This window comes from Populus nigra, chromosome 8, assembly GCF_951802175.1.
Source record: "Populus nigra chromosome 8, ddPopNigr1.1, whole genome shotgun sequence".
Taxonomy (NCBI): Eukaryota; Viridiplantae; Streptophyta; class Magnoliopsida; order Malpighiales; family Salicaceae; genus Populus; species Populus nigra.
The window spans coordinates 13,257,063-13,271,115 of record NC_084859.1 but is presented as its reverse complement, the minus strand read 5'-3'; the positions used below and the strand labels follow the sequence as shown (position 1 = coordinate 13,271,115).

General features: G+C 33.8%; 1 protein-coding gene across 1 annotated transcript; it reads right to left on the bottom strand.

The window, feature by feature from the left end:
- Window positions 1-4,015: 4,015 nt before the first annotated feature.
- On the bottom strand, window positions 4,016-8,489 carry LOC133702070 (leucine-rich repeat receptor-like protein kinase TDR). Its single transcript, XM_062126256.1, has 2 exons — window positions 5,590-8,489; window positions 4,016-4,647 (listed from the first exon to the last, which is right to left on the bottom strand). Exons 1-2 carry the CDS (start codon window positions 8,249-8,251, stop codon window positions 4,229-4,231), a joined length of 3,081 nt encoding a protein of 1,026 aa, XP_061982240.1. The 5' UTR covers window positions 8,252-8,489; the 3' UTR covers window positions 4,016-4,228.
- Window positions 8,490-14,053: the final 5,564 nt, after the last annotated feature.

Here is a 14,053-nt window from a genome sequence, read left to right as displayed (position 1 = left end):
TTGATTCATCGCAGGGGATGTGGAATCAATCTACGAAGCTATCAGCACTGCAGTGCAGATCATGGATGGCAAGGAAGCAACCACCAATAAATTCCTCTCCCAGGTTAATTAATTCCTGCTCATAAAGTGCACTGGAGCATCAAAATGAAAGCTTGGAGAAAGTGGGGAAGACAATGAACTTTCTATAAACTATCGGTGAGCTTACTATAGCTGTTATTGGGTCTAATTAGAACTTCCTGAGGTATTTTGCATCATAATCTTACTTGTTTACTAAGACATCAATTTTGGCTATCTTTATGAACAAAATCAAAATAGCCGACTTCTTTATCTCGCATTTGTCGTTTTCCACGAATCACTCTCACCTCTCAAGCTCAATGACCCAAATGTGAGCTAGATGAAGTTTTGCACCAACGTTCTATTTGTTTACTGAAAATTATATTTTTTTTGGAAGGTAAATTTTAGAAAATTAAATTTTAAAAAAGTAAATTATTTTCTAATATATGATAGTATGATAAAAAATAAGTTGAAAAATATTTTTTAGTGTTTGGTTATATCATGAAAAATAAACTGTAAAATAATTTATTAATGTTTTATTTTTTTCAAATTTATTAAAATAACGAGAAACAAATCTTACAAATTAAAAGGTTGAATGAGAATGAAATTAAAAAAAAATATAATTTACCATTTCATAAATTATTTTAAATAAAAGTTGAACGAGAATAAATGAAATTTCATAAATTATCTCAAATAAAATAAATAATAGAGATCAATTCTAATAAATAAAAAAATTGAAAGATGAAGAAATTAAAATAATAATAATCATTATTTCATTAAATATTTTTTAAAAATAAGTAACAATCAAAAGAACAAGAACCAAATTTGATAGATAAAAAACTTCAATTAAAAAATGATAAGAGAAAAGTAAATAACAATTATAAAAATAAGAACCGAGGTTAATATAAAAATTAAATTATAAGGGATGAAATTGAAAAAAAAATATTCAAAACAAAATACATATAGCAATCAAAAGTTTGAGGGTCAAATTTGATATAATCAGCAAATAATATGACATTTCTAATTTTTTCACAACTTTCGAAAAGTATTTTCCGCCTAAAATAAAAGAAAAACACTTTCCTGAAAACCAAGTCGAATTTTTATTTAACTGGAAAGTATTTTTCGTTGACCAACTTTCTTAATGAAAAACAAATACAGTAAAGTTTGAAAAGTATTTTTTAGGAATCCATTTTCCATCAAACAAACACCCCTTAATTATCTAATTTTCAAACCAGGAAGATCAAAATAGAAATTGAATAGAATCTCAAGGCTGAAATGCCCTAGCACCATTTTTTTAAAAAAGGGCTCCTATTTTACTAATTTTTTAATTTGATCCCCTTAGTTTTTTTTTTTAAACAACAGGTTAAATTATTTAAAAAAAAATTAAAAATCAACCTAATATTGATATGTTTTTATGAGATTACGATAACGTGACACAAAGCAATATAAAAAGAAACAAAAATAAAGGAACAAAATCTTTTAAAATAAAAGGCTATCATTTTACCTTACTTTTGATTTTAGCCCTCTCTTTTTTAATTTTTGACAAACAATTAAACTTTTTTTTTTTTTTTGCAAAATCAAGAGGCAACGTGATGCCAGGACTTTTTTGAGACTGAGAGAGTATGAACGAAAATAACACAAAACAAATTATGAAGGCTAATCACCGATCAAGACAAAGCATAAGGATTAAATTGAAAAAAAAAATTGATAACCAGAGAAAAAACAAAATTGAAGAACTAAAAAAATAAAAACACTGCATATGCACCATGTTTTCACTCAAAGGCCAGTAGTGAAACATTGAGACTTTCTTTTTTAATTTTAATGATGACAAAATCGTTAGCCTAATCCTTGCAAATGCCAGGGACTGCTAAAACGGGCATGTTTTTAAAATACCCAATGTAATAATTTAAAGAATTTTTTATCTTAAAATATATTAAAATAATTTATTTTATTTTTTAAAAAATATTTTTAACATCAACATGTTAAAACAATCTAAACATATAAAAATATAATTTTAAATAACTAAAATAAAATTTTAAAAACGTTAATAACTCCGCGTTCCTGGTTCCCAAACATACCCTAGCGGCTGCGTAACCTAATTGCTAATGCAATGCAGGCTGTTTAGACCATCCACATCCAGTTCAGTAGTGAGACCCTTGCAAAGTTAAAACTCTTTGCCGGGAAGATTTTGCAATATTTTCCTTCCCAGTATTGCTTAAGAACCCATGAACATGACAAGAACTAGAAAAATAAAATACAGGGTTGATTCCCTGCTTGTTAAGGTGCTTTTTTACTAATTTCGTTCGAGAAAAAAAAAGAATATAAATATATATTTTTTCAGTTATGTACAGAAAGCAAGAAGGAGTTACTGCATTCGCATGAAAAAACTAATTGATTTAACAATGCCACCTTTCCCTTCTCAGGGGAATCTATTTCGAATGTTCAAATCCAAACAAATTCGCCCTGCACGCATTATCTGGTAGTGTTTGTCACTTTGGATGATGATGAATTCAACATGATAATTTTTTTTAAGTTGTTTAGTGTATTTTTAGATGATATAAAATTTATTTTTTATTCTATTCAAAGCTATATAACAATGGAGAAATTCTTATCCTGTTAAAAATGATAGGAGAAGCTTGCCTGATTATCTAAACAAGAGTTAGTGTAATTGATCCGAGTTAGTATAAAATTAACAATAATTGTTATTATAGTTTTTAAACTCGACTAGAAGCCGACTCAGTGTAAGACACGAGTCACCAGTCAGCTTGACTATTGACCCAGGTCAACATAAAGATAAAAAAAATTATTATTATAGTTTTAAAATCTATATCAGGAGTCGAACCGAAACCAGACCCAGGTTATAGGTTGAGTTGACCATTGATCAAAGTCAACATAAGAATAAAAATAATAATTATTATAGTTTTAAAACTCAACTAAAGAGTGAACTCGAGGCTAGGCTTGAGTCACATGTCAGATTGACCATTGACTTGGTCACATATAAGAATAAAAATGATTAATTTCATAATTTAAAAAATTAACCCCGGAGTCGACCAGGAGTTAGGCCCAGGTCACAGGCTAGGTTGACCACTGACCCGGGTCAACATAAAAATAAAAATGATTATTATCATAGTTTTAAAACCCTACTCGAGGGTTGACCTGAGATTGGACTCGGGTCAGAACCGGGTTGACCATTGACCAGAGTCAACATAAAATATAAAAATAATTATTATTATAATTTTAAAACCTGGGCAAATGATTAACATAGACAAAGCCTAGGCCATAAGTCAAGATGGTCAACCTCAGTTGACCCAGAACAATATAAAAAAAAAATAGTTATTATCGTAGTTTTAAAACCCAACTCAATGATCGATTTTTGATAAAGCTCGAGTCACTGCTTGAAAATACCAACCTGAATTAACTTAAATTTACCAATAATAATCAAAATAATCTTATTTTAATAAAAAAAAACAATGAATTTTTTACTCATGTTTTAACTTAGATAAACTAAATCACAAATTAACTTGAAATTTTGATCATATCAAATCTAATCAATCCTACTTTTATTTTTTCTAACTTGAAACGATCTTAGATTTCAAAACAATAGATTCTTATATAGTATCCAATGAACATAAAATAAAATAAATTATCAAATCCAATTTAAAACACATGCAACACACACCAAGATAATTATTTCTACTATTCCTGTCTAATCAATACTATCCATCGTACTGGACACCACCTTATAGCTCGATAAATCGCAGGTACCCCTGTAACTCCCTTTTAGGTAAATTTGATATAGTAACTTTGAGCTGGCAAGAATATTTGGCGGTCAATAAGATAAATATACATTTGGTTGGGAGCCTTGAAACTTGTTTTTGCTATCTTCTATGGCATCCTGGGTCCGTGCATTTTCATGCTATAAACCCTTGTCTTAGCTACTTTTGATCCCACTCTCCATATATTTCCATACGAACAACCATTAACACTCCAACTTAATTATAAGTATCAAGAACACAACAAAAGGTCATAACCCAACATTAAAGAGATTATAACAAGAACACTCCATTGAAAATAAATAAAGAAAAATCACTTCTCCTATACCAATCCCCACCATTTGAAAAATAACATTAGGAAAAAAAAAAGAAAAAGAAAAAACCAGTAAAATTAATTTATATCAACATTCGACTGCAGGCTTTTGTGCAATAGCCCCATCAACAGTAACAATGTGGTCACCACTACCAACACTAACTATACTTCCAGGCAGTTTCCTCTTGGGCTTGGCTTCTTGCAGCATCAACACGACATCCCTCATCGACGGTCGGTCCGCAGGATTACGGCTGGTGCATAACAAAGCAATTCTAAGCATTTGCATCATTTCTTCCCTCACAGATGCAATTGATGCCCCAGCATCCTTGTCTAAAATGTCATTTACACCGTCCTTAGCCTTTATCTTCGACCTTACCCAATCAACAATGCTATTACCATCCCCAAACTCAGCATCGACCGACCTCTTGCCGCTTATAATCTCCATTAACACCACCCCATAACTATAAATATCACTCTTCTCATCAACTTGCAGTGTGTAAGCATACTCTGCACGGTAAAAGCAAGATTTCAGTGACCCAACTCAATCCAACAAAGAAAGAAATCATGCCAAGTGCATCGAGAAGTCAAAAACTGCAATGAATGAGAGGATCTAAAAGAAATTATTCGTGGGTCCAACTGTACATGGTAAATCTAACAAAAAAAAAAAGAAGGCGTGAAAGGAAAAGGAGAATTTAAAAGGAAAAATAATAATAAGGAGAGCGTTCACGCGCAATAGTGAGTGCGCCACGCACTCAAAGGTCTCGAACAGTTGCAAATTCGCGGCCCAAAAGAAGAAAGGACGCCCACCCCACCCCACCACTGCACTCTGTACTGTAGTATTTACCACTCCTTTTTTTGCATTTATAAAATCAAGTATGGATGGATGTCTTTCATGCCATAACAATCAAGAAAAGAAAGAAAGAAAGTGTTTTCGGTATGTCATTATCTCTAATTCCCATGTCTTGTTTCAAGATTTGACTCTCCATATTCTAGATATACCAGCAAAACGAACTAAGCAAACATAGACAAAAGGTATCCAAGAATTTCAAACGAGACCAGCTTCAATCTAGTCCTGCGTATGCAAATACGGCAGAAGGAAAGAAAAGCAAGCAAAGAAGATACATTGAGGATCTCCAAGCAAGAAAATATAATTTCTATGCTTTCCGTCCTAAAATCAACCGTCCTACTCGTAACACATTTAACACATTTGTCTTTCCCTCTTTTGTTTTGTTTTATTACACGACCATAACTAATCGATCCAGTTCTTCACTGCAGTACGAGACAGGGACTCTGTATTCTTACAAAAGTCGACTGTTGACAATCAAATTTCAATTCAAAATTACCCCCGTTTTCCGTTTACTACTCATAAGGTGAAATGCATTTGAAGGGCACAAACAAATCTCATAAGAAAAAAATATAAGAGAAACAGCAAAAGGACTAGGACCATACCTGGCGCAATGTAGCCATAAGACCCAGCAATGACTGACATGGATTCATCACTTTGGATCAGCTTTGCCACCCCAAAATCTGCCACTCTAGCCTCCATCTCACCGTCCAATAATATATTACTAGGCTTAAGATCTCGGTGCACAATCACAGGATCACAATCATGATGCAAATAGCAAATCCCCTGTGCCACTCCCAGTGCAATCTTGTACCTTGTAAGCCAATCACCCACCAAATTGTCTCCCTTATTTTTCCCATGCAACAAATCATGTAAGTTCCCGTTAGGCATGTACTCGTACAGCAACATTGTACACTCCCTGTTACTGCAACATCCTAGCAATCTCACTATATTCCTATGCCTTACGTTACCTAAAACATCCACCTCGGCTAATACCCCTCTCCTCCTCCTGATGTTCTCCTTATGCTTACCCCACAGTTTCTTCACCGCTATGATCTCGCCACCTGGCATTTCCGCCTTATAGACCGTCCCCGTTGACCCCATCCCTAAGATCTTGTCCGACATTGATAGACACTCGAGCACATCATCAGCCGTGAAATTCAACCGTTGAAAGGCAGTTAATTTCCACGGTCCGATCTCTCGTTCATCACTAAATCTACGGCCATAGTTCGCATGGAAACACCTAGTCCCAGCAACAAGCACAAATAATCCAATACCAAAAGCAGCCGCCATAATCCACACTATAGCCCCAGCAGTCCTTTTGGGCTGCTGTCTATGGCGGACCTCCATTTCTCCAGCCCCCAATGTATCCGCAGCACAAGGCTTTGGCAAAACGCCACCGCATAATCCTTGATTGCCCGAAAAGGAAGACGGATGCAAATTTGGAAATATTGTACCCGATGCAGGAATGGGTCCAGTTAAATAATTATAGGACACATTAAAACTCTCTAAAGTAGAACAGTTACCAAAATTTGAAGGAATGGAACCGGTGAGTAAATTATGGGACAAATCGACATCAGCGATAGCAGGAAGTGTAGAAATCTCCCACGGAATAATACCAGTAAGAGAATTGCGGCTTAAATTAAGCGAAAGGAGCCTCTCACAATGGCCAATATCCCATGGAATGCTGCCATTGAACATATTGTCTTGCAATTCTATCCTGTACAGACTGCTGCAACCGATAAAATCTGGTATTTTGCTCACGAGCTTGCATGAACTGGCTGAAAAAATCTGAAGATTTGGCGCGCTCCATATGTTGTTTGGTAAAGCAGTGTGGAAGGAGTTTCCAGAAATGTTCAAGAAATGAAGTGGTTCTGAATTGCCAAGATCGTCAGGAATTTCACCTGTGAAGTTATTCTTGCTTAAATCCACATAGGAAAGATTAGGCAGGAGCCCTAATCCATAAGGGATTGAGCCGTTGAGCTGGTTGTCTTGAATTCGGAACCTGGACAAAGAGGTGCAGTTTGCTAGAGAATCTGGTAATTTACCGAGAAACTTGTTGGAGAACAGAATCAGCTTGTAAAGCTTGTTTCCTTGACATAGATTTGGAGGAATTGGGCCGGAGAGCGAGTTGTTTGAGACGTCAAGCCATAGTAGATTCCCATTGGATCCAAGCTTTTGCGGGAGAACTCCGGTTAGGTTGTTGTTCCAGAGCTCTAACGTGTCAAGGTATGGTAGCTCGCCAATTCCCGGTGGTATTTCGCCAGTGAGCTGATTTTTCAGAAAGCTCAACCTGTTTAGCTCTTTCAAGGAAGATAACCCCTCTGGAATTGCCCCTGAAAGCTGATTAACGGATAAATCAAGTGCTTTTAGAGCTTTCAGATTTGTGTAGCTCACCGGGATTTCACCAGTAAACTGGTTCATGAAAAGGAGCAAATTCTCGAGTTTGGTAAGATTTCCAAGTTGTGGTGGGAGACTGCCTGATAGATTGCACTTTGAGATATCTAGGTACTTGAGATTGGTCAACAAAGCAAATTCTTCGGGTACATTGCCTGATAGGAGTGGATGGTAGCCAAGCTCCAGGTGCTCGAGCTGACTCAAGAATCCTAAGTCGGGTGGCAATGGTCCTTCCAATTCATTCCCAGCTAAGTACAGGTACTTCAATCTGAGGAAACTTCCATAACTCCTTGGAATCTCTCCCGTGAAGTAGCTCCCACCAAGGTTGAGCTCCTCCAGGAAGCGCAGCCAGACGAATTCTTTAGGCAATGGACCAGTGAAGTTGTTGCTGTATGCATTGAAGACTCTCAAGAACTTGAGCTTGGAAATCCCAGGTGGGAATGTTGAATTGAAGTTGTTGTGGCTGACGTCAAGAATCCTAAGGTCACCCAGTTCAAAAATGGCAGGTTGAAGAAGCCCATCAAAAGCATTTCCACTCAAATTCAAGTGAACCAAGCTCGTTAAGTATCTAATCTCAGCTGGAATTACACCAGAAAGATTCCGGTGAGAGAGATCGAGTGATGTGATTTGAGCAGTGGCTGGGTTGCACTTGATGCCGGACCACGAGCACCAAACTGGTTCTTGGATTAAGCCACTAGTGTTGGACAAGTTCCAATCATGGAAGGTATTGGAAGGGTCTTTGAGGAAGGTCTTGATGGAGAGAAGAGATTGGAGGGGGGGAGGCAGAGTCGTAGCAGAGAAGACTAGAAGAGGAGGTTTGAACAAGTAGAAGAAGAATGCAAGTAGAAAGAAAAGAAAAGGGAGTTTCATGGTTGCTATGGGGAGGTGAGAAATCTGGTTGAGAGAAATGTGGAGTTAAGAGAGGTAAATTTAAGGGAAGGAAGGTTTTGACAGGGAGAGATGATTATGCTTTTTGAGAGTGCTGGGTGCAGAGGGTGTTTCATGATCATGGTTTTTGCTGCAGTGGGTTCTCTTGGTGCCTATGACCGATGGTGGCAGTGGAGGGGTAAATCATATATGAAAAGAAAGAGAATCAGAGAAACTGCTACTGCTACTGCTACTGCATACACAAACACACACACCTCCTACGCTCTTTATTTCCAATCTCCAATTCTTGCGTATCTACACTCTCTCACACACCTCTTCTTTTGCAGTCCTTTTCCTTTGTCTGCTCTCTCCACATACCACTTTGGGTTTTCTTGGATTTCTTTTTCCTTTCTTTTGTTTTCACTTTTCATCATTCCTTGTTTCCTTTTTCTTTCGCTAGCAAATTGATCAAAATTACGTGGTTACCATTGTTCCTCGCAGGATCCAAGAAAGTCCTTTCAATTTCCCACCATATTCTTGAAGCTCTTATTTTAAATGTTTTTTTTCCCCAGTTAATTCTCCTTTCTTTCCCCCCTCGCGAATCCCAACCTGGGGATTCAAGCATGGTGGCATGAGGGAGACTTCTGTTGTTGTTGAAGACCACCTCCCTCTTCTTATAAATCATTGCTCATTTAAAGGATTAACGATGGCGGAATAGTTTTGAGATCATTGTAGAAGAATTAGAGTTATCTCACCATTTAAGGGTATTTTTTGGAGTGTGGTTTTGGTTGTTTTTTAAAGTATTTTTTATACAAAAATATATTAAAATAATATTTTTTTTATTTTTAAAAATTATTTTTTAAAATCAGCAAACTAAAACATAAAAATTAAAATTTTTATAAATAAAAAAATTAAAATTTTTAAGAATACAACGTTATCTTAATCATAGAATTCCACTTGCATTAAAAATCAATACAAAAGAATTAAGGATGCTAGATTATCGGCCCGGGTGGATCACCTTTTTTTTTTTTTTAGAGTAACTAAGTAATTATACCATGTAAAAAAGATATGAAAAAATTAAATTGTTCTGATAAATTCTATAATGACTAGTGTACCTTGTAAAATAATACAATTACTCATAATAGATAACTTAATGTTTTTTTTTAAATAATAATTTCATTGTTAGAATGCACAATATATAAATCAAAACATTTCTACTATACTTCTTTTTTCCACGGGATTTAGTTTTTGTTGATTAAAATCAATGACACCACAACAGCAGTCCGTCCACAGCACCAATGAATTAAAACTGTTTTGATATACATGTAATTTTATTTTATTTTTTTACTATAACTAAATGACCGTAAAATTTTACAACACGTATGCTTGAATGCTCGAGCAAGGTGGCCTGCCACTTGCGATAAGTTATCTTATATGGTCACTGTGTGATTTAGCTTTAATCACTGTTTGTTTTTACGTCTCAAGTAAATTTATAAAAAAATTTATAGTAAATTTATTTTAACTATGGTTTTTATAAGTATAGTAATGATTATTTTTTAACATATATTTTACTTGAAAAAACATTAAAAAATATTTTATTATTTGTTAAAATTTATTTTTAACACCACCACATAAAAATAATTAAAAAAATTCTATAAAAATTAATTTGAAAACTCACTCTATCATCAGGGTTGTTGCCGAAGTATTTCTCAGATGAAGACACGGCTTGAAACCAGATCATCTGATCCTCAAAACTTTTCAGTATTTAAATTTGTTTTTCCAGTTAGATCCAGCGTCTTTCTGGTTTCTACGTTGTTGTTTTACCGGTGATATTTTTTTTAATTGGGAAGGGCTGTTCATAAATGGCTTGACATTATCTACAACGTGTCGTCAATTAATCAGCTCTTTAATTGAGTACGAACTAGAGACTATGGATGTAGGCATTGAGACTTGTCTTTTGCTTGTTAAAGGTGCATGGGGCTGGCAATACAATGATAGCTCTTGTTGGAGAAGCAAGGAATTTGGCAAGATACTGCAGCTTGTGAGAATGACAGTTCCAGCCATACAATTAAAGATTGTTTATTTTCGTCCTTTAATAAAAAAAACGCAAGTGCCTGTCCATTCTACCTTTCTGTTGAGAGAATGTTTGCAATAATAGTATTCATTTGTTTTTTAAAATGTTATTTATTTAAAAATATATTAAAATGATATTTTTTTTATTTTTTAAAAATTATTTTTTACAAAGCGAATCAAAATGATTTAAAAATATCAAAAAAATATTAATTTAAAATTAAAAAAATTAATTTTTTTCATGAATGTTTTTAAAACGCAAAAGTAAACATGAAGTAAGTGAAGATCGTACGTGAATTAAAAAACTATTTTTAAGAGAAAAAATTTAAGAGCATAAATATATTTTTTAATAGTATTATTAAATTTGGCTAAACAAGTTAATCTTGAAGTCTTCCAACTTAACTATTTACCTAACTTGATTTTTCAATTAAATCGGGTGAGAGTTAACCCAACTTAAATTGATTGATTTCATAGGTCTAAATGAAATTGATAATCGGTAAACACATAACTTAACTTTTAAAAAAACTTCAAGATGTCAACTTTTTTTGAAAAAAATATTGAAACAACAATATATTGGATCGACCTCAGTTCCCCCGCGACCCGTGTTATGGATTCTGTTGGGTTTAATATTTTTCATAAAATATTTTTATTTAATTATATAATAAAAATAGATGCTCACAAGATTGAACACCAGTATAAAAATAGCCACTTATTTGAGACAATAAAAACCGTATAGAACACAAACAAAAATAAATCATGCAATCTACTTCCCAACAAATCTAATATCAAATGATAAAATTAAAAAATTAAAAATAAATTAAAGGGCAAAAATAATGCATATCTGGTCGGTAGATAAACTCATCAAACCTGTTAATCAAGTAACTGAGTTATCAAGTCAAACTTGTGAACCAAGTTATGGATTTCACTAAAATTATAATTTGTTTTTTAAAACTATTTTTTATTTAACTATAAGACAACAAAAATAGACGATCGCAAAATTAAACATCAACCAAGTATTGAGATGTTTTTTCGAGTCCATGATACCCTCATGAAAAACAAAATGAAACCAATTGTTAATCTGAATTTTAAATCAACACAAAATCTAATGATAGAATAAAAAAAATATTAAACTCGCTGAAATTGCAATTCAGGTCAATTAGCCAAACTTTCAAAGAAGTCCATGAAATTTATAAAGTTTAATAACATAACTTTTATCTAAAAATACTTTTTAACTATATAAGAAAAAAAACAAACGATAAAAAATTTAAGTCCAATTAAAAAGGAAAAGAAAAAAGACACCCTTCCAAACCTGTAAATCGAGGCAAGCTGGGTTATCCTAGCAAACCTGCAAACAACACTAACCATATAAAAAGGTAAAATGAAATAAATAAATAAATTACAAAGTCAAATTCTCAATTATCTTAATATTAAAAGATGAAATCAATAAAAAAAATTGAAAAAAAATGATAACAAAAATTCAATAACTAAAAAGAAAAAAAGAAGAAGAAGCAAAGCATTGTGGTTCATAGTGCAATAGGTGTGGATGGACAATAGTTTCCTTATACCATTTAGTTTTTATTACTTTATAAAGTCTAATAACATGACTTTTCTCATAAACTACTTTGTTTTTTTAATTTATGAAAAAAAATATAAAAAAATAAAGTTCGATAAAAAAAACGTTCCACCAAACCTATAAATCGGGGAATCTAAGTTATTCTAACAAATTCGCAAACCATGGCAATCTTATAAAAAAATAGAAATAAATTATGAAATTAAATTATCAATTAATTAAATATTAAAAAGATAAACTCAGTATAAAAAATAAAAGAAAAACATAGGAATTTTTTTAAAAAAATAAAACACTATAGATTATTCCTGTAATCCATAATATAATGAAAACAAATAAATTATAATTTTTTCACATCTTTTAGTTATTATTAATTAATAATTAGTAGTTCTAGTCTGGTGAATTTTTAACCTCGTCGGAGGAAATCATTTACCGATCTTCTCATTTTAGTTTCCGGACTCCAAGGACAAAGCATGGAAACTAGGATAATTTAACTTTCAAGTATACGAACAAACATACTACAATGGATTCTCGAGAGATCATTTATATTTGAATTGGTGCATTCTTGAAATTCTTATATATTTTTTTAGATTCTTATAAGATTCAACCTGAAGAAACAATCATTGACCACTCATGCTAAACTCGAACTTCAATAAACAAATAAAATATTATATGTTTCTTTATTTTCTTTTTTTCAATGGATTATCAAATATCTAATTTTATTATCGTGAATAATTTCATAACATGCTTTATATTTCCAGTAAAGTCTTGTCATAAACCTAAACTCCTGATAAATTATAAATATTAATCAGATTTTTTTTAAAATGAGAAATTAATTAGATGAAGTGGTAATTTGATTTTAAATTTCCTAGGCATTTTTTTACTGGAAACCAATTGCTCACCTCCCCTGCTAGCTTTGCAAGACCACGCCGTGTAAAAAAAAATAACACATGGCGCGTGACAAATATAAAAAGAAAAATTGACGTGCATTTATCAGTAGAATATCAAATTAATCATCCGAATCATTGATCATAAAACAAAAATTTGAACAAGTGATCATGATCTGACGGTTTTTGGCAACTCATGAGTTCGGAAAGGAGGCACGACCACATAGATCTTGGAGAAGTACAGGCAATGCTCTCGTCACCCGACAGGAACAGTGTCTCTCACCAACAGAATTTTATGTTTTTATATTTATGTGATATTCTAAAGAGTTTTGGATAATGGAGCAGCAGATCAAACAATAGGAAATAAATAAATAAAAAAAGAGAAAAAATTAAAGTGTTTGTGCAGTGTCCTTCTGCGAGGGCATTATAGGAATCATCGCGTGTTCTATGACTTTGCTATGCGCATGCTTCCGTGCAGCGCGTTCTCGACACTCGGGGGCCTGAAGAGCACGCCGTATGCAACGCCACGTAATTCTTTCAGGGGAAATATCAAAGGAACCCTTGAATAAAAAACCTGCCTGGGTGTTAGTGAACGTACCAAAATAACCCTGAATAAAAACGAATGCGCTCGCAAGGGACAATTCTCTCTTTTTTCTCCTTTTCTTCAAACTGCAGAGGAAAACCTAGGGGGTAGGTAGGGTATGGTGGGGAGGTGGGGTCCAGACGAGGGAAATGCCCAAGTGGGAGCCACATTCACTTTGTCCCCTTCAAACCCTTCCCCTTTAGATGAGACCCCATTGACATGAGACCCCATTGACATTGTATGGATACACAGAACATGAGATTGTTATTATTATATTTGGATTATTGTAGAAGTAACAGTATGTTTTGCTGGGGACGTATGTATGATCCTTCTGTCTTTGCCTTTGGCAAAGTGTCTGCCATTTTGCAATTTCTGCACTCATTGGTCCTAGGGTTCCTTCGCGTGACCCTACACCCAAACATCCTATGATGATGGATGGTGGTGGTGGCGATGAATGGTGGTGGACAGGGGGTGCAAGCGTCCCATGCCCACGCGTGATTCTGTCTCAATTTCCGCCCTTAACTGTTGCTCTTTCTCCCCAAAAAAGAAAAAAAGAAAAAGAAAAAGAAAAGAGTTAACTCAAATGATCAAATGTCTCGCTCATCATATACCAGCAGCGACTGAATGAATGCAGCTTATCTGTGTTTGAATTCGGTCAAATTGAGGTTATAGTTATTTTAAATTTCTCTGTGTCAAAT

Excerpts from the sequence above, each read along its gene's own strand:
- LOC133702070 (XM_062126256.1), bottom strand. The coding sequence starts at position 8,251 with ATGAAACTCCCTTTTCTTTTCTTTCTACTTGCATTCTTCTTCTACTTG. Across the intron at positions 4,648-5,589 it reads TTATGGCTACATTGCGCCAG|AGTATGCTTACACACTGCAA; the intron begins GTATGGTCCTAG and ends TTTACCGTGCAG.